This window comes from Curcuma longa, chromosome 7 (genome assembly GCF_044706935.1).
Source record: "Curcuma longa cultivar G26 ecotype Majalengka, Jawa Barat chromosome 7, ITB_CL_G26_1.1, whole genome shotgun sequence".
NCBI classification, from domain to species: Eukaryota; Viridiplantae; Streptophyta; class Magnoliopsida; order Zingiberales; family Zingiberaceae; genus Curcuma; species Curcuma longa.
The window spans coordinates 8,281,947-8,301,883 of record NC_133867.1 but is presented as its reverse complement, the minus strand read 5'-3'; the positions used below and the strand labels follow the sequence as shown (position 1 = coordinate 8,301,883).

At 37.1% G+C, this 19,937-nt stretch overlaps 4 protein-coding genes across 4 annotated transcripts; 3 read left to right on the top strand and 1 right to left on the bottom strand.

Moving 5' to 3' along the window:
• Positions 1–107: 107 nt before the first annotated feature.
• Positions 108–6,951, bottom strand: LOC141832231 (putative exonuclease domain-containing protein At3g15140). Its single transcript, XM_074719724.1, has 6 exons — positions 6,643–6,951; positions 5,511–5,713; positions 3,941–4,021; positions 1,099–1,224; positions 740–863; positions 108–599 (listed from the first exon to the last, which is right to left on the bottom strand). The coding sequence occupies exons 1-6, from the start codon at positions 6,868–6,870 to the stop codon at positions 399–401; spliced, it is 963 nt and encodes a 320-aa protein (XP_074575825.1). The 5' UTR covers positions 6,871–6,951; the 3' UTR covers positions 108–398.
• A 3,567-nt stretch (positions 6,952–10,518) lies between these two features.
• LOC141831394 (uncharacterized) lies at positions 10,519–13,540 on the top strand. The gene is made up of 2 exons (XM_074718751.1): positions 10,519–10,902; positions 13,013–13,540. Exons 1-2 carry the CDS (start codon positions 10,623–10,625, stop codon positions 13,387–13,389), a joined length of 657 nt encoding a protein of 218 aa, XP_074574852.1. The 5' UTR covers positions 10,519–10,622; the 3' UTR covers positions 13,390–13,540.
• A 1,065-nt stretch (positions 13,541–14,605) lies between these two features.
• On the top strand, positions 14,606–15,909 carry LOC141831392 (actin-11-like). The gene is made up of 3 exons (XM_074718749.1): positions 14,606–14,665; positions 14,742–15,749; positions 15,844–15,909. Exons 1-3 carry the CDS (start codon positions 14,606–14,608, stop codon positions 15,907–15,909), a joined length of 1,134 nt encoding a protein of 377 aa, XP_074574850.1.
• A 916-nt stretch (positions 15,910–16,825) lies between these two features.
• On the top strand, positions 16,826–19,446 carry LOC141831393 (protein PLASTID REDOX INSENSITIVE 2, chloroplastic-like). Its single transcript, XM_074718750.1, has 3 exons — positions 16,826–17,104; positions 17,220–17,318; positions 19,056–19,446. Exons 1-3 carry the CDS (start codon positions 16,826–16,828, stop codon positions 19,278–19,280), a joined length of 603 nt encoding a protein of 200 aa, XP_074574851.1. The 3' UTR covers positions 19,281–19,446.
• Positions 19,447–19,937: the final 491 nt, after the last annotated feature.

Genomic DNA, 19,937 nt, shown 5'->3' with positions numbered 1-19,937 from the left:
ATGAAAAGATAACTTGATCCACTAATTTGACTTGCTGTTAGAATTAATTGAACCAACAAATTGGAGATCTAGTACAGATTTGGTACGTTACATATGGATCTATATCAACAAATCAGAACTCTTTATTGCACTCATTGAGGAAGTTATAGCTCTTGCACTAATTAAAAAAAAACACATGGATCAGATATAATTAAACACAAATAACTAGATTAGTTCCATGCATACAAAGGAAAACAAAATCTCGAGGCCTCAACTTATCTAAAACACAAGGTGATAATGCATTCTGCACTTTCTAAGTTTGTTGTCAACTTTTCTTCAATGCCCCCAAAAGAAACTTGCTCATAGGAGCAGCACTGATCTCGCGCCTGCAATAGTTCTTTACTCCAGAGTTCAGATGATCATCTGACTCTGTCCTTGAAAAAAAACTTTACATCACCAGGAGATGACAAACTCCTCTTTGCAGTGATTTGCAGAATGGCTCCATCAATGAGCATACGTTGAAGAACTCTCGCTATATTCTTAGCATCATCGATTCCAAGGTGATGACTGCCCAATGATGGAATCTCCAGTTGTCTTAGCATTGTCATCATACCAGTTGCCTGGAATGAGATAGGAGTATGAATTGATAATAATGGAATTCTAAGAACACCCTAGTGAAATTTTAGTACCCAACTGAATATTTTGGAGGCAGACAGACAGACTAAACCGCGAGACTACAACACAAAAGAAATTTACTTACCCTTCTTTTATAAAAGTTTAGGTAAACGTCCTTCAAATTGATCCATTCCATAAAGTATGAAGGTGTCTTTATCTTCAAAACCTTGCACTGCTCAGGGATCTTTGTTTTCAAGTCCCAATTTCCACTATTATCACAAGGCAGAGAAAAGCATATCATCAGATTATTTCTTTAATAAAAGGAAGCTGCTTAAATGTAAAACTCATATAAAGGAAAGCAAAATCACAATGACATTGTAAGCCTCTTATATTCCTACCTAACTCAACGGCAGTCCAAGCTGAGATATACATGAGCATCTACAGATTTACGCACACATGACCATAAGATGAAAGATGACAGGTATAGTCTGAACTAGGACTAACCAAGTTACAAATGCAGCTCGATTAAGTAAGCCTCGTCGCTCCTTTTCCCATAATTGATGACTCTGCAACCATAATTCAAATTCCTGAAGCACATCTTTAAATGGGATGGCAGTATCATGCCACACCCTGCAAATTAAACAAGTGATTTAAAATGAAGCTCACATGAAGATAAAACACCATAATCATATGAAACCATTTAGAATATTATAATATGCCAGTATTAATCTAATGATAAGTGTAGGAATGCATCAATTTAATTAGGAATGATAAATGATAACAATAGAATGACTTATTTAAATGGCAGAGAAAGGAGTGTTGCTTCCTATTCAAAAAGCCAAATGAACTTGCCACAGATAGTCATACAAAGACGATGGCATATCTTAGAATTGATCAGGTACCTTGAGGTGGCATCAATTTAGATTAGTGAAATGCACCAATAAAGTAGTGGCTTTCGATTCAAAGGTTATATGACAACAAATCATAAAGGTAAGGGCTTCTTGTCACAAACAAAAAGTAAAGAAAGAAGTATACATTTAAAATTTTATGCACACCTGACAAAATTATAACCGTATTCCCCATAACATGTGGTGGCTAAAAGGTACATAAGACCACAAAAACAATCTATAGTTTGATTGGTCAACATATAAAACTTTCATAATTGATGAAGATACATTAGACAATGGATCTTGAAAAAAAAAAATCTGAATTCAGACTGAATAAGGCCATATTTTCTTAAATTTTGTGACAACTCAGATTTGGACTCTTGGCATATGTAAAATAAGAATAACCATCATTTTTCCTATTTGCATGAACTTACACTATAATTAAGACGGAAAAACATTTTCTATAAGTTAGGTGTTTGGTTATTTTACAAAATTGCCTCTAGTTCTGTCCAGCAAGTCAAGCAATATTCAACAAACTTGGTTTAACCCATAGAACAATAAGTTCGGCAGAACATGCAAACTCCTAACAAAAATCAAGCAGATTATAGAAAAAAGAGAATCAACTCTGACCTCAAAAACAGTAAACAATTAGGGTTTGAGCTCAATTGAGTATATCTTTTTATATAACTTTAATTGTTCTGTGCATCTTTTTGCAAATAGTAAGTTGCCAAATGGAAATTCCTACTATTTTTACATTAACTTGTTAGATTGTCTGCTCGAAAGATACAAGAGCTTCATCTAATAAAGGGAAATGTTCTTGATCAGGCCACAAATCTAGATGGCCTGAAGATATGATTGAAGATGTCACAAGGATGAGCCTTACGAATAGTATCTCCTATGGTGGAAAGGAGCTTGATCAAAGAAAATGATCAATAATATCTTTTACTATTTGTGATTGTCTGTAATTGAGAGTGGACTTCTGAATCAACAAATTATGGTTGGTCGTAGAATATGAGTGATTACTCCTCCCCTTGTGGTGGGTTTGGAGAACTTAGAGCTTCTCCAAGGTGTCTTTCAAACTAACCTTCCTTTTATCTCCCAATCACATAGCTAGAAATGGTCGCAATTTAGTCAATGTAACTAAAAATGGGTGGCAGTATCAGTCTAAGAAAGTGTCATAACATGGATTTGTACAGAAACATGGCTCCATCTCTAAAAGAGCAGCCTGTGCACGAAGCTCCCGCTAGTGCGCGATCCCGAGAAAGAATCGAACCACATTGAGTCTATTGTATGCAGTCTTATCACATTGGTTCCATCTCTAGATATAGGAAAAACATGAATGCGCAGACTGTGGTCAATGTTTTATAAAAAAGTATGCTGGCAGTATGTGATCATGCCACCACACAATGCATATGAAATCTATATTCTTTTAGAAAAATGATATTAATTATTTGTCAATATATATAAGATCACATTGATCTAAGCAACCCATAAATATGCTTCTTGTTTGTTTAACAGAGAAAATATTTTAATCCAATCATGATAGCTTGAACATTGCTACAATACAATACCTCTACATCAGCATATGTGGCTGTATAAGTGGCTTATGTGGATGCTTTTTGAAACATGTGATTGAGATCTCACCTGGGGACTGTCAAGAGCTGGCATGTGAGTTTGATGAGTAGAAAAGATGAGAAAATGAATTTCCCAGGAAAAAATTGAATAAATCTTACTTTTGATGAGGCAAACAGGACAATATATGTGCCTTCTTCTTCTTCCTCTTCTTTTCTTCTGATTCCATTAGTCTAAAAGGAAAACATTATTCTTCCTCATCCTTTCTTCTCCTTCCAATTAGTCTAAAAAGAAAGCCTTAAACTCTTATAGGTTGTCCTACATCACCATCTCCATGGCTGTCCCCATCTATCCAAGACGCAACTATTGTCTTGGTTTCATTCCATTGCTCATGTTTTCACTAAATTGCCAGTTTGAAATCACTCACTTCCTCTCTCTTTTATTGAAAATTGATGGACTAGAAACCATTATTCAGATCCTTTAAGGTTGCAACCAACAGCTAAAGCTAATTCCATCTTTGGCATAATCTTTAGGGTTTCAAATATTGAGTAATGATTAATGAATTGTGAGAAAGAGCACAGAGAAAAACAATCTATATAAACATCTATGAATTTTTAACCTTGAGTGATTAAAGTAACCAATACAAAGGGCTTACAAGAACAATATTTAGTGATGCTCCTTGAGCAACAAACAAATTAAGTATATGCCACCCCTACAACCATTATAGCTCTCAAAATTAAAGCTGGGAGCACTTTTACATGACAATTGCTGCATGAATCATGTCCAAGACTAATTGCAATCTCAGATTCAGAAATATGTGACAGAGGATATAAATAAATAACGGTGAAAGATGCAAATAGTCAATGAGTATCAACTGTTGTACATACCTATCGACCCCCAACTTCCCATACTTCCCTTCAATATACTCATTAATCCTGTGCTCGCTCATCAGAGTTGGTCGTACAAACCTACATATAGAAAATGCATCTTAGTAAAAAAAAAATGGATATTTGCTCCCAGCAACCAAAGTATTGCTTCTTAGTGAGGCCAAAAGTTAGTAATAACTGAAACACATCTTTTTTTGATGAATAAAAAAGTGTAATGATTTAGAAAGGACAATCTCACCACCAGATTTTTAAATCGTAAGTTGAATGGAGAAGTCCAATTTGTTAAAAGTTATATTGAGAATTCAATAGACTCTCCTCAGAATTCATCAACGATTTAAAAGATGTGTCAATCGTACAATTTGATTATCATCAAGTAGTGTAGTGTTAGCCCCAACTATTTTGGAATTAGATAAATGGATCCTATTCTTACATTCATCTCCAAGCAAGGTTATTTCACTAGTAATATTCAAATCATTTTAAAAATTTTGATTATTTTGGAGTTTTCTTTGGTCACCCTCTTCTTCTTACACCTTAAACTCTAATTGGTTCAACTTATTTTACTATAAAATGTATTGGGCATATTATAAATGTACATGCCATCTTAACTTGTTTTAACTCATTTTGTTGGAGTTATACATGATTGCTAACCTTTGATGTAAATGTCTAGTTATAGGAAAATAATTTGTCACACTTCAAAATAACTCTACCACTAACTACATTACCATCCAAGTCCCTAACGAAGTCAATTTTACTTAGTTATAAATTTTCTTCAATGATTAATGTCTAAGGACTCTATATAAGCTTGTTTGAAGTTAACAAAGACAAAATGCAAATTGTTCTTATTTCTCTATTAGTTGTCTTATTCAAAAAATAGCAACTATAGTTGATCTTCCAAACAGAAAATTCAAATCGAATTTAGAAATATTTGTTTAATCTTTTATTCCTTTCTCAATAATTATTTCCAGAAATTTAATACTATAACATCAATTGAAACATTATATGTCACCTTAATTCCTAAAAATTGGTACTAAAGAAAACTTTCCTCCAATTGAGTCATCTTCTAAATCAATCTTTTGGTTAAATAACTTAGTTAATCAAATTCATATCATTTTCTTCTTAAAAAATTCTCTAACCTCATTCAATATAATACTATTAATAATTTTATGACTCCTAACTTACCCCAATTCTCATTTCTCAAGATTAAATAATTATATAATGTTCATTAAATAATCTATAAAAATAAATTATCATCTTTCCTAAATTGTAAATAGTTTGTTAAAGAATCAAAATCCTTGTAAATTCTAAACAACACTTTAACCTTTGTGAAGTTTTTTTAGAAAAAACAAGAAAATCACCTGACACAACTTAGGTTCATCATTACTGAATTATTTGTATTAATCATTTCGACTCAAATTATTGGAAGATATTAAGGCACACAAAATAAATGTCTAAAAATGTTCAACTAGGTGAAAATACCAGCATTAGGCATGCTAGTGTGATGCCCTCATTAACTAAGTGATAAAATGGGGAAAAGAAGAAAATGAGGATTTCTAATTCTTAAAAAAGGTACCTGTGAAATGAATCAACATAATCCAAACTCTTGGCATTGATCATCAGAACAGGAAATTCAAGGATCTCTACTTTACCCTCTAGATCCAAAACTAAAAGATAATCTAGATTCTGAGGCTTCAATTTATTGAGGGTCGTAACATTTGCTTTAAGATCTGCCAGGAAATCATGATTAAACTTCTGCAGGTGCGAAGCATCACCCATCTGCATATGATGAAGCTAATACTTAATAATTTCGTTCTTCTCATGGTATTAAATGGCATTCTATTGTCATACGTATTATATTGACCATATTAGCATTTTCAACAGTTCATTATTTGTATCATATGTAACTGTAACTACTAACTGATGCAAACTGTTTTTAAATTCAATGCAACTTTACTTGCAGAATGGGGTTGATCTTTCATGTGTTCTAAAGTATGTAATAGTATTTTAGTAGCTTTATAAAATTAAATAAGATATAAAAAAATAAAATTTCAAACCATAAAAAATATTCTACACCCAATAAGTTGAAGATCATCCAAAAGCAACAGATGTAAACCTTCTGGCAAAATATAATTGCAAACTGGCATACCAAAAGTCCAGGTGGATATTTTTTATTTTTCCATCACCACAGGGTAGCAAGTCCTAACTAATAAAATCCAACAAAGATGTTCAGCTTCCTTATGATCAAACCACTTTCTCCAACCATATGTACTATTTTAGCATGTACGCTCTGCATAGGCTATCTGACAATTTCTTCCTCACAAAACGAGGATAATCAGTTCCAAGCGGTTTGCAGCTTCGAAATGGAACGAGTGAGGTCAGTCATAGCACAGAACCATGCATCGAGAAAAATCAACGGTGGTTTCAAAAAATCTTTACTGCAATGTGAATTTGCAGAATTTTTGCAATCCTTCAGAAGTTTACGCAAATGGTAATGATGCCAACAACATTTCAAGATTGGGAATAAAAATGAAACCGGAGCGACACTTGTTATCATTCAAAAGAAAAATGCGACAAAAAATTCAGTTAATCGCAGCTACCACTGCCTCCATACACTCTTCAAGCTACAAAACTTCTCAAGAAAAAAGAAGATCGTAGCCTAAAGATTCAGCACTGCGCGCTCAGGTAGCAGGACCTCGAAAACGTACCATGGTGCACCTGCCCTGGGTGTGGTAAAGGCACATGGGTTTCCATCGGTGGGTTATCTGATCATCGGCGACGTACAGAGCCGAGGAGCTCATGGAAGCGGGAGTTCCGGGACCCCGAGAGAGAAGATGAGTGTAACAGAGGGAAGGGCTTGGAGCGAAGGAGCGAGACGAAGGAGCAGAGAGAGGAAGGAGAGGGAGAAGGAAGCGGCCAAGAGAAACCCTAGCCATTGACGCCACCGTCGAGTTCCAATCCAACCCACGAAGGCAAGGAATGGAATGGTCTGCAGCGCCGGCGGCGCGGGCGTGGCACGAGACTTGATAAAGGATAATAATCCGCTTTCGCTACATCTCGTTGTGTGTTAAGCTTAAGACAGTGTAGACAAGGTGTTCGAGAAAATGTCCCTTCATCCACTTCACTCAGATCTTTAACCCTGAAATAATTTGTCTAAAATTAGTAGAGGGACTTAAGATGGTTAAATTATTTAAATTATAATTTTATTTTTGGTTATTAGAGTTGTATAAGGACTAAAAAACTACCTAGAATAGTAAATTTATTTAAATAAATTATATATGAATATGATATCCTGCACATTTATATATGTGCGCATGGTACTAGACATAAGCATCCGAGCACCTGAAATAAGAACAGTATCATTTTATTTTTATTTTATTTTTTATTTACAATTAAGATATTTAAATTTTTTTTTAGGATTTAGGGATTAAATTATAATATTAAGTACAATAAAAAATTTTAAAATGAAAAAAAATTAGTTGCTCTGTGTCAGATTGTTATTCTACACTCCTTATCTCATATATCCTGTACGCAACTATGAACCGTACGATTTTTTTTATTTTTTATACTTATGGTGAAACCATTTAGTATTTTATCTTGAGATTTAGGTGTTGAGTTATATTATTAAGTATAAAAGAATTTATAAAATAAAAAAAATATAGGTGCTCATGGAGTGTGTCAGATTATTATCTCGCACTCCTTACCTCGTACATCCCATGAGCAACTAAATTATTTTTATTTTAAAATTTTTTTATTTAATACTATAACTCAATCTTTAAATCCTAAAAAGAAAATCTTAAATAGTTTCATCATAGACAAAAAAATTTATGATCAATTTAGGATTTTTTTATATGCAATTCTTATATTGACTAATAAATCTTAAATTCTGAAATCAAATTCCACGATAAACTTGAATAGATTATAATTTCGGATTCTACCATTGCTATTGAGCAACCTACTGCTCGACTTGACCACATGACAACCTTGGCTAATCGACCAGATTGCTTGACTTGGCCGCTTTCCTAGGGTAGCCATGGGCCTAGCTACTCGGCCAGGCCCGTGGCCAAGTAGCCCAATAAGGTCGCTACATAGTCAGGTCGCCTGACAAGGCTATCACATGACAGATCGGTACCTAGAGTTACAGCTTGTTTGGGAGGAGGTGAGAGAAGGCGAAGGAAGGGTAAATAAGGAGAAGGGAATTTGTAACCTTGTTTGTAAAGAAGTGAGGGAAAGGGAGAGAAGGGGAAGGAAAGGTAAGCTTTCCCCTTGCATGTCCATAAATAGACATAATTCCTTACATTCTGATTTGGGGTGTAAGAAAGGGGAAGGAAATGTTAAAACATATTTATTCCAATTTTATCCTTATATTAAAATATTAATTATTAAAATAACTTATCTATTAGATTTTTGCACCGTTGCTCCTCGTCACATAACGCAGTCGTCACAGGATCTCATCATTCGCATTCCTCGATGTCGACCTTCGTCATAAATTTTTACATCAGTAAATTTTTATAAAAATATATATATAAATGTTGATTTATCTTTTATCATACCAAAGTGTATTTCGTATATTTTTTATATATTTACTTATTATTTTTTAAATTTTTTATTTTTTTAAGTTGTAAATATTAATTTGTGTTAATCTTATGAGCTATATATATATTTTCACATATAAATTTATTTTAAAAAATAAAGATATTTTTATAATTTTATATATTTAGTTTATAATTTCGATTGACGAACTCATTGAACGAATAGTTATAAGACATTAGATAAGATAAAATATCTAACGAACAATTATTTCTAAATTATTGTAGATTATAAGGATATTTTTATAATTTTATATATTTAACCTTCATTTCCTTCTCCTTCCTCTCAAACAAGATAGCATATGTTACGTTAATGAACCTTCTCTTCCTCCCAAACAAGAAAAATATAAATACTTCTCTTCCCCTTCCTTTCCCTTCCTTCCCCTTCCGTTAATAAACCTTCCCTCACCCCATCCAAACAGAGGCTTAAGCTCCAACCTTTTTGAACTAAGGGTGCGTTTGGTTGGGGGTAATCTGTGATTACCTTAGTTATTCATCCAAAGTTATCAACAAAAACTTTGTTTGGTTTAGGTAATCAATGATTCCCAGGTAATGTTTTATGCCTGACACATCAGCATACATCAGCAAAAAGGGTATCCAACCCGGAATCAGAAAACCAAGAAAAACTTAGGTAATTACGTATTCCGGGGTTCAGTAAATTTTCTTTACCTTATTACCCCGCAAGACGTAAGCGTAACCCTCTCATCCCTGCGCGAGCGAAACTTAGCGAGCGACTCCTCTCCCTGCGCGAGCGAATGACTCCTCTCCCTGTGCGAGCGAAACCTAGCGGCGGCGGCGGATTTCTTAAATTACTCGATCGCTTGCTTCGATTTCGATTTTTCTGGGGTTCGATTGCTCCTTGTGTTTGGGGGATTCGGATTTAGGGTTTCTAGATTGAATCGATGAACGACCCCTCGCAGATGATGGTGAACCGTGGCTTTGGGATCTGGCCTCCTCCGGCGCCGGAGGATCCGATGGGGGTTCACCAGTTCCTGCCGGCTACCTCCGCCCTTCGTTGCCCCCGGCGGAGCCATGCCCGGTCGTGTGATGAACTGGAAGGCTGAGAAATTAGTGGGTCACCGCAAGGAGGCGGCGGCGGCTACCGGAGGTGTGCCTCTTGGTGACGGTGGCATTGTCGGTGGATACAATCAACCGACATTTCAAGAGTTCCAGTACGAGAATCACGTAAAGGCGATCCGGTTCTACTCGAAGAAGAAGTTCGTTCGCTCCGCCCCTTTCGCCCCCCGGAATACGACTTCATTCCTCATCCGCGCGAAGAAATCCGGCGGGATCGCCCCACTGGTCTCGCCATGCCCCGTCACACCGGTGGTCCTCCCGACTCCCGAGCTCTCCCCGATGCGGGAGGGCCTCACCGATTTGGCCAAAGGTTACACATTTGTATGTTTCCCACCTTAACAATGTTTTGTATTGCCTAAGGTAGGGTTAAGCTCCCAATCCTTTACCCCTAGTTCACCTCGCTTTCGATCGAGAGAGTGCATCTCATGTTAGGCCCTTAATACCTCAAATGTACTAAGCTTGCTCATCGTGTCATCCTTCTTCCCTCGCCTTTTGAGTCGTTTCCTATCAAAATCTTAGTCCTTAAGATACATCAAACTCTACAAACTTACTCCATGTATCATCCTTCTACCCTTGCCTTCCAAATATACCGCATGTCAAACCTTTACCAGCCAATCCAGATAATTGTTGGATGTTTTCACAAAATTATATATTTTATGTTTTAAAAATGGATTTTTTAAAAAAATTATAGATTTTGTGTACCTTTGAGGGTTCTTTAAAATATTTTTATTTGTGAGAATATTTAAAATTTATAAATTTAGAAAATATTGTATATTATATATTATAAAATTTATATCACTTTATTATATTATTATTATTATTATTTTATAGGTGCACGTGGCGGTGGTAGAATATTTCGGGGATATCTTTCCGTTTTTAGACCTTTTAACACTTTGTTGGAATACAAGTTCGCTACTTTTCGCTTTGCCCATAGAATTCTTGTGTTGGAGGCGTTGGAGTCCATCGAATCGATCCAATTCATCTCCTTGCTCGCTGCTCGCGATCCGATTTGGGGGAGGAAGATGATCCAACTGCTGTTCACGGTGCTGACCGCGGAGGTGGCGGTGGCGTTGTCACTTCTCTTCAAGACGCCGCTCCGCAAGCTCGCCATTCTCGCCCTCGACCGCCTCAAGCGCGGCCGCGGCCCAGTCATGGTGAAAACCGTCGCCGGCACCGTCCTCGTCGTCCTCAGCTCCAGCCTCTACAGCATGGCCAAGATCCGTAGCCGATCCGACGAGCTCGGCCTCACGCCCACCGACCAGGTCCTCATGAGTCGCCACCTCCTTGAGGCTTCCCTCATGGGTACATACGCTCTGCCATCTAGATCTTTCTCGTTCCGTTGTCTTTTTGATCGCATTATGGTGTGCGTGAATCATGGACATATTTATCGTATCATGATCGAAGCTTTAACCCGCGAAAAAGGGAACTTTCTTGGAAAAGATCTTCTATGGATTTTTTTCCTGATTCTTTATATGATTTCGATCACTAAAAAAGAACTCAAAGTTCACAATTGCAAATTTGTTATGCGATTATTGTTACTTAAAAAATCTATGTCAAAATCAAATCATGTTGGGTCGTCGTTGAAATAGGGCAGGCTGTGGGGCGGATTCGTGACAAGAAGACTTGGCATGAGCAAGTTAGTAATCAGATCTGATATGGATGTTAAAGGAATAGGGAATTTTGGTGGTTTTGCCTGCTCTAGCATGATTGGTCATGCAACTTTGGTAATCAGGAGTCAGATAGAGCAAAGGCCTATAAACATATGAGAGATGAAGTGAGACAACATGATAGAAAATCTTTGTAATGTAAATGTGTGGCATATATAAACTTTATGAGTTATTGTTCACCAAAGGACGACGGATCTAGAGATTGAATTGTGTGCTTTGTACTCATGGATTGAGTTGCAATCACTAGGAGAAATGACATGTATAACTTCTGGTCCAAAGTTCATAAGTAGTAGAAGTGTAGAAGATACTGAAGGTTAGAAGATCTACATGGTAGCTGGAAAGGCATTACCCTTGTAAGATATAGGCAAATTTGCAGATGCCATCATGGATCTAACCATGTATGTGAGAGTTCTCTTGCTTCTCTAAGTGACTGCATTCCCTTGGGGAGTCCCTAAAATTGTATGTTGTCTAGCAATTCTTTTTCATCACATATCTCTTTAGATTGATTTATATAAACACTCATGAACTCTATTTCTCCTTAGTGTTTTGACATATTTGTCTAGTTGATTCTCAACTAGAAGATCTATGACTAAATGTTGCCATCATATAAGTGCATGAGATTTGTTTCTAAATGTCTAGCTAAGCATAAAGTCACCTTGTTTCTAATTCGTGACATGCTTCCTTTTAAAATTCTCACAAGAGTAATGCAACTTTTCTTTTCATAAAAGGAATTAACTTGTTACTTGGCAATTTAGAGTTGTTAGTTATGTGATTCACTTGTAGTCAAACAAGGGATGTATATCAGTAGACAGGGGAAAACTGTTATAGTAACTTAGACACAATTTTATAATTCTAGACTAAGTCATTAAATAATTTATAATTAATTCCTACTTTTGATAACTTTTAGCAACTATAGTCATTGAGAGAGTACCAGTATCTAACATGAATTTGAAGCCTAATCATTCGTTTATATTGCAATTTGATATGACTGTTGAGGAGAGAGCTTATCGGGATTGAATCACAACCTGAATCCAAATTCAGAAGTTACCAATATAATTTCTACCCAAAAATTTAGCCTTTGTGGTCACTTATAAGATAACTTATTATCAAAGCTAAGGTCATGAACAATAACTTTCCCCTCCTCTCTCATTGATGACAAGGATTTTTGCTTCTTACTGCATTTTTGTTATCAAATCCAAAGGCATAACCTGGGATGCTGAGAGGCAACTTATTGGGATGATCATTCTTCTGGACTACTAGTAAACCTTGGTTGTAAATAATTCTTTTATGATGACAGAGTAACTGTTGTAATCCAATTATTGCTAGATTTACAAGAACATTATGAGGTTAGACCATATCTTCAAGAGAATATGAATTAGATGATGGATTTATAAGTAAAATTAATTTGATATTGATTTTCATGGTATAGTGCAGAGGTAACAAATTAATAGAACTGACCAACTAATATGTAGAAGTCATAAAAGTGACTATAGCGACTTGTAGTATATAGCAGCTGTATACTTTGGCAGCCGTACTGTTGAATATTTGGTAGTCCTGACGTGTTCATTTATTTTTTCTCTCATGCTAAACATCCATACTATCATTCTGCAAATGAGCACATCTTCTTGATTTCTGATAATATGCATCTTTCTGGATTTTGAATCATTGATATCAATCCTTTTACATCAACTGGCATCTCACAAAACTACTAGTTGTATTACAGAAGTTACATCTGCATGTTGCAGGTTATTCCCTTTTTCTTGCACTCATAATCGATCGTCTGCACCATTACGTTAGAGAACTGCGCGGGCTAAGAAAGAGCATGGAAGCAGTGATGAAACAAAACCGGTCACTGGAAGAAGCAAAGGCTGGGGGTTCTGATGAGATCAAGACCCGGGATGCAGAAATTGCAAGTCTGAATCAACAAGTAAAACGACTAAAGTTCGAGGCACAAGAGAGAACAGAAGAAGCAAAGGTTGCAGAACTGAAGGCAGAAGCTCTCAAGAAACGATCAGACGACTTGCTTATCGAATATGACCGTCTCTTAGGCGACAACCAGAACCTCCGAAACCAAATTCATTCGATCGAGAACTCTTTGCCCGATAGCAAGAAAGATGCCTAAAATGAAGAATGTAGAATTACTGAGAGGAAAGCTGCCTGAATTGCTGTTATAGAACAATTTTGCTGCTTGTTGCGTTCATCCTTTGGTGACTTGTTTTGGTAATTGTCCTGCAGAAATAATTCATTGTCGATCCCTCTGGGAACTTCCATTACCATTACTTTCATGAAGTATATCATTGTCTGGTGAGAAAAATAGAAATCAAAGAATATGAGTTTGATAAAAAAAAATGTTGTTAAAAATGATGCTTATTTAGATTAGCATCAAAGGGGAAGTAATTAAGAGAATGGATCAAATAAATACTATCGTTTGCCATTTCCAAACCAACCTAAATAAAATTGAAGAGTTTTTTTTTCTTCGAAAACTTTAATACTTAGTACTAAAAGCTTACAATATTTTTTTTTTTCAAAAAAATAATAATAATAGCGAATTTCATAAGAAATTGTGGACTTTGTTGTTTACATTATCTCATCTTTTATTATATTAATCAAATCACATCTATAACCTATCAACGCCAAGATAGGATATGGGAGTTAGAGAGGTGACTTCAATAGCTTTTGGAGTATAGCTGAGTTGGTTACAACTGCAAAACAGAGTTACAGATGATCGTGGAGGCAACCGTGTAAAATCGGGGATGGCAGATTCTATCTTTTTTGCCGAAGAGGTGATTCCAATAATATAGTCATCATTTTAACATATACAAACATGTTATTTTTGGATTTCTTTAAGAGATTTATACTTTTAGTTGCAAAATAAAATTAATATTTTTAGTTAAATAATATAAATATAGATAAAAGTAAAATAGACAAACATGATATTAAAATTGTATTTAAATGTTAGAAATACTTTTTTTACTGAAATATTTATTATATATTTAACAACAGTTTACACCATAGAATATAATTATATTGCCCCATAGAAGTCGGATAGAAATACCCGGATGTCCATTGTTTCTCGCTCACAATAGCCCAATGAATCCTCTAGATCTCTATGCTTCTTAATTTTCCCCTTTTAAATCACCACACCACGATCAAATCTTAAAATTAAGAAAGTGATTTTGTTCTTCAAAATCCTCCTAATTAATTAATCTTCTCATTTTCTTGCATCCACATTCGGTATTATTTGTCTAATCTTAATTATCCATTGCAAGCTAATCCATTTAATATATATACTCATATTTATATATGTGCAGGTCGATCGATCGACTAGCTAGAGATTAATGGCAGAAGGCGAGGATATCCAACCTCTTGTCTGTGACAATGGCACTGGAATGGTTAAGGTAATTAAAACAAACAATTATATATATTTAATTAATGTGAAAACTAAAATGTAATATAATATTGTTAATTAATTAGGCTGGTTTCGCCGGGGACGATGCTCCGAGGGCCGTTTTCCCCAGCATCGTCGGCCGTCCACGGCACACAGGAGTGATGGTCGGCATGGGCCAGAAGGACGCGTACGTCGGCGACGAGGCTCAATCCAAGCGCGGCATCTTGACCTTGAAGTACCCCATCGAGCATGGCATCGTCAACAACTGGGACGACATGGAGAAGATCTGGCACCATACCTTCTACAACGAGCTCCGAGTGGCGCCGGAGGAGCACCCCATCCTGCTCACCGAGGCTCCTCTCAACCCCAAGGCCAACCGCGAGAAGATGACCCAGATCATGTTCGAGACCTTCAACGCCCCCGCCATGTACGTCGCCATCCAGGCCGTCCTCTCCCTCTATGCCAGCGGCCGCACGACGGGGATCGTGTTGGATTCCGGCGACGGCGTCAGCCACACTGTGCCGATCTACGAGGGCTACGCGCTGCCGCACGCCATCCTTCGTCTCGACCTGGCGGGGCGCGACCTGACGGACTACATGATGAAGATCTTGACGGAGCGCGGGTACTCTTTCACGACCAGCGCGGAGAGGGAAATCGTCAGAGACATGAAGGAGAAGCTGTCGTACATCGCTCTCGACTACCAGAAAGAGCTGGAGACGGCCAACCAGGGTTCGTCGGTGGAGAAGACGTACGAGCTCCCCGACGGGCAGGTGATCACCATCGGAGCCGAGAGGTTCCGGTGCCCGGAGGTGCTCTTCCAGCCGTCCTTGATCGGGATGGAGGCCGCGGGCATCCACGAGACCACCTACAACTCGATCATGAAGTGCGACGTGGACATCAGGAAGGATCTCTACGGGAACGTCGTGCTGAGCGGAGGAACCACCATGTTCGACGGCATCGCCGACAGGATGAGCAAGGAGATCATCGCCCTGGCGCCCAGCAGCATGAAGATCAAGGTGGTGGCGCCGCCGGAGAGGAAGTACAGCGTGTGGATCGGAGGCTCCATTTTGGCATCGCTCAGCACCTTCCAACAGGTGAGTGACACAGATCTATATATCTTTCGATCGATCGGGATTGAACAGTAGTTCTTGTGGAGTTGTTAATTTTTGACCTTGATTATGAATGCAGATGTGGATTGCCAAGGCCGAGTACGATGAGTCGGGGCCATCGATCGTGCACCGGAAATGCTTCTAGATCTTCTTCTTCGATCAAAGCTAGGAACAAAGTGGAACTTAAGTATTAATATTAAGGATTAATTGGCAGCAGGATGATTCATGATCTTGTCCATGCATGTGTTTGCTTTAATTTCTCAGAGTTTTATTTTGGTCGGAAAAGAGTACTATTATTGTATGATGATTCTCGGCATAATCTAATTAATTAATAATATCAATGCCTTGGTTGATCTTCTTTTTCATTGTTATTCTTTGTTTTGGGATTCTTTAATTCTGTTTGTATCAGCACCAGAAATCTTTGGAGTTTTAGCATTTCATCAGTGACTTGGATAAAAATTAGCTGGTAGCTAGAAACATTTGATCAATATTGAATAGAAATAATTTATCGTAGTAGTTATTAGCTATTACATTTCAACAAAAAGTGAAATCTATTACTCCAATTTTACACGGTCGGTCTCATAATCATCACTAAAAAATAAATCAGACAATTAACCACTACGAGGAAGGACATTGTCTCAGCTTCGTCTAGATTCGACTCTTATCTATTTCAATAAATCTGTCATATAATAATCAATCAATCATTTTCAGATTATTACAAGATATTATTGATAAGTGTTTCATTAGAAATAAAAGTATCCTAATTGTACCATCTATTTATAACTACTATAATTTAATATAATATTATTAATATTAATCAAAATCAAAATGCACATATTGTAAATGCTACCACCACATAAAAATAAAAATATTTTCATAAATAAAAATATAGTGAGAATACATGAAATTCTATTTTGATAATAAATAAAAAAAATTCTTTTGACGTTTTCAATTAAAAAAATATTCTTTTGATTTTTTATTTAATTTTTTTAATCTAGGTATTTTATTTTTTTTATAATTCAATTAATTTTGAAAAATAATCGATCTGATCCTAACTCACGATGTCCATGGCGGCTGGTAGGGCTTCAGCTCTGCTGTGCTCCCACCACCGCCTTCCTCTCTCCAGATCCATCACCTCCTCTCTTCCTCCGCCGTGTCCCTCCCTCTTCTACCGCCCCTTCGCACAGCCTTCCCTTCCTCCTGCCCGTTCTCGCCTCTCGTCCGCTCCTCCGCCTTCGTCGTTCCGCCGCTCTTCGCGTTTCTCTCGTCGGCCCGACCGCCTTCTGTGCAGAGCTGCGGAGTACAAGTTCCCCGATCCGATTCCCGAGTTTGCCCTCGCCGTGCGCGCGCATATCCCACCCTGCTTCTTTGGCTTTAATTACTCCATTTGGGCTCTTGGACTTGCTGGTGATTCTTTGCGTCTTTTTCTTTTTTCTTTTGGATTTTCTGGTTCAGGAGACAACCAGGTTCCGCGCGCATATGCTTCAGAGGCTGACCAAAAAGAAAGAGTACTTCGGTGATTCAGTCGGTGAAGTCGTCGATGTCTGTACCGAGGTATGCTTCCGTCCTAAATTTTATGTGTAGGATTTACTAAATTGGAGCTTCTTGTTATCGTCACTTTGTTTACTTGAAGGCTTTTCTTCATTGGTTCTACGTAGTGTTCTTAAGGGTAACTATGTTATGCCCTCAAATACGCTCTCTTGGTGGTGGTGATGAATCCATTCCTTGATTCGGTCCTATGGGGTAGTTGGTAATTGTACCTACATCTATCGTTGCCTTTGATTCTTCTAGATAGTATTTTATAGTGCCAAATTATTCTTGTTGTATCTACTCAACCAAAAAGGTGAATTTGAAGCTGAGCTGATGCATACGGAAAGATCAAGAACTGAGGCAAATTAGGATTGATTAAAGTTCTGTAATAAGTGAAAGAATGATTTCTTCTGTGAAGTCATCCTTCATCTTTTACTGTGTACCACATATGATGAGAGCATCATCTTATAGTTATTCATCTTGTTCTAGGAAAAATGTGGAGCTGATGCTAAACTGAAATGACTTTTTATGCTTTAAGTTTTAAAGAATGGAGTTCCTTAAGTTAGTTGACTACCAATAACTTTATGTGTGATCAAACTCAAGGAGTACTACAATGTCATATGTAATACCCAAGCTTAATCCCACATGGTGAATTTCTCGCTAGTAAAGAAGTTTTACGAGCTTAGATGATTTAGCTACTGAGACTTGGTTTAAATATTTTATGTTGGTGGTTAGGCTTGACATAGGTTTCTAAGTTGGTCGTTACAATTAGTATTAGAGTAGATCTAAATCTAAATATGTCAAGCAGTTAGAAATGTGTGCTTCTGCTACTATTGGGCCTTACATGTAGGTGATTAGGCATTCTGGCGTATGAGTTGGAGTTTGAGCCTTGACTAGGACATCAAGCCTTATGCAGGGAGATTGTGACACCCTAGTTTAGTATTGGGCTAGTGGTTGGTCCTAACTAGTCAATAGGTCATTCTCTCATCTAAGTGGGGTGTGACATCATAGGTGATTTGTGAATTCTTGTCGAACAAGAATATTTGTTATTTTGATTAAGCTTCCAAGTGGTTTAACTCTTTTATGGCTTAAATGGTTTTGCTGATGCATAACATGAATTTATGATGTAAATGACTGTAATTTTAGCTTTTAGTGTCATGGAGGTGCAATTTACAAGTGAACTTTCTGAGATTTCGGAGGTAGCCTGATCATGACTATCAGGGGTATATTGAATTGCTTTTGTATTAGACTGTAAAACAGTCCTATAAACAATTCTAGGAGTGTGGTTAAGAATGCATGTTCCAACTTTGTGTACTAAGTAAATTGCAGCCCTTAGGAGTTATGTTAATATGTTCTCTAAGTAACCAACATGCTGTTTTTTTTCTTTTCTTTTCTTTTTTTCCCCTGGGATAATTAGTCATTGCATAATTCATGTGCTTATTATTCTGCTTAAGAATGTTTTTTTTGGTGGGTGCTTAGGAGTTGTTATTATTGTTATTGTTGTTGTTGTTGTTGCTTAGTGCATCTCTAACTAGCTGTGACTCAGATTGCTTGAGGTGACAATCTCTATCAGTTGGGTTCTTTTTGAAGTATTTGTTAGTTTGAAATGCTTCAATTTTAGACACCTGGCCTCTGAGTGGCATTTCATTCTTATTGGCATTCTGTTCTTCATCTGAACTATGACAAGGGTATATCTATTTGTTAAATCACACATCCTATTCTCATCCAAGTGATTCTTATGTAATGGTGCTTTTGATGCAGATCTTTAGCAAGTTTCTACATACAGAATATGGTGGGCCGGGAACACTCCTGGTTATTCCATTCATCGACATGGCTGATACACTCAGAGAGAAAGGACTTCCAGGTGCTCCTCAAGCTGCACGTGCAGCAGTAGTTTGGGCCCAAAAGCATGTTGACAAAGATTGGAAGGAATGGCCAGTAGGGCAAGACTCGGACTCAGATTTGGAGTCGTTTCATAATCAGTAATAATATCAGGCAAAATTAGGCAGTAGAGATTAGCCCAGGCAATCTTATCATACTAAGTGGGGAGCTATTTTCTTCGTCATTATGTTTGAGGATGAGGGATAATCTTAATAGACAGAAAAGAACCTTTATCACTAAGCAAGCTTACTACTAAAATTTCTCTTATGCTTGTTAGCATTGTCTATTATCTTGGTATCGTTTAGGTAAATGCCTTTCTTTGGTCAATATGAATTGATATTATGCTGGCAGGTTAGTTTACATGAAGACTATCCGTTCAGTCCCATTCAGTTGATTTCAATGCCTTTCTTGTGTCTCAATTTGTTCCTCACATAAAGACACTTGTTCATGAGCATTCCTTCATCGGCCTTGCCTGGTGGGGTTCTTATTGGAAGCATTTTTCTCCAGTGACATCTGAACTATACTTCTCAACGAGATTTTATGGCTGAGGTTTGTGTTTTCGGAAGCTGGAATCAGTGGATGTGGTGGTTCAGTCACAGGATTTTCCTTCTTTGGAGAACTAAGTTTGTGGGCTCCAAGTGATCCTTTTCTCTCATATGGTCAAGCAACTGTAGGCGATGATGGTTAGACTTCGCGGTCATATATATCACCTTGTCTAATAAATGTCCATCATCTGTTGATGCCAATGCTTTCAACTGCTTC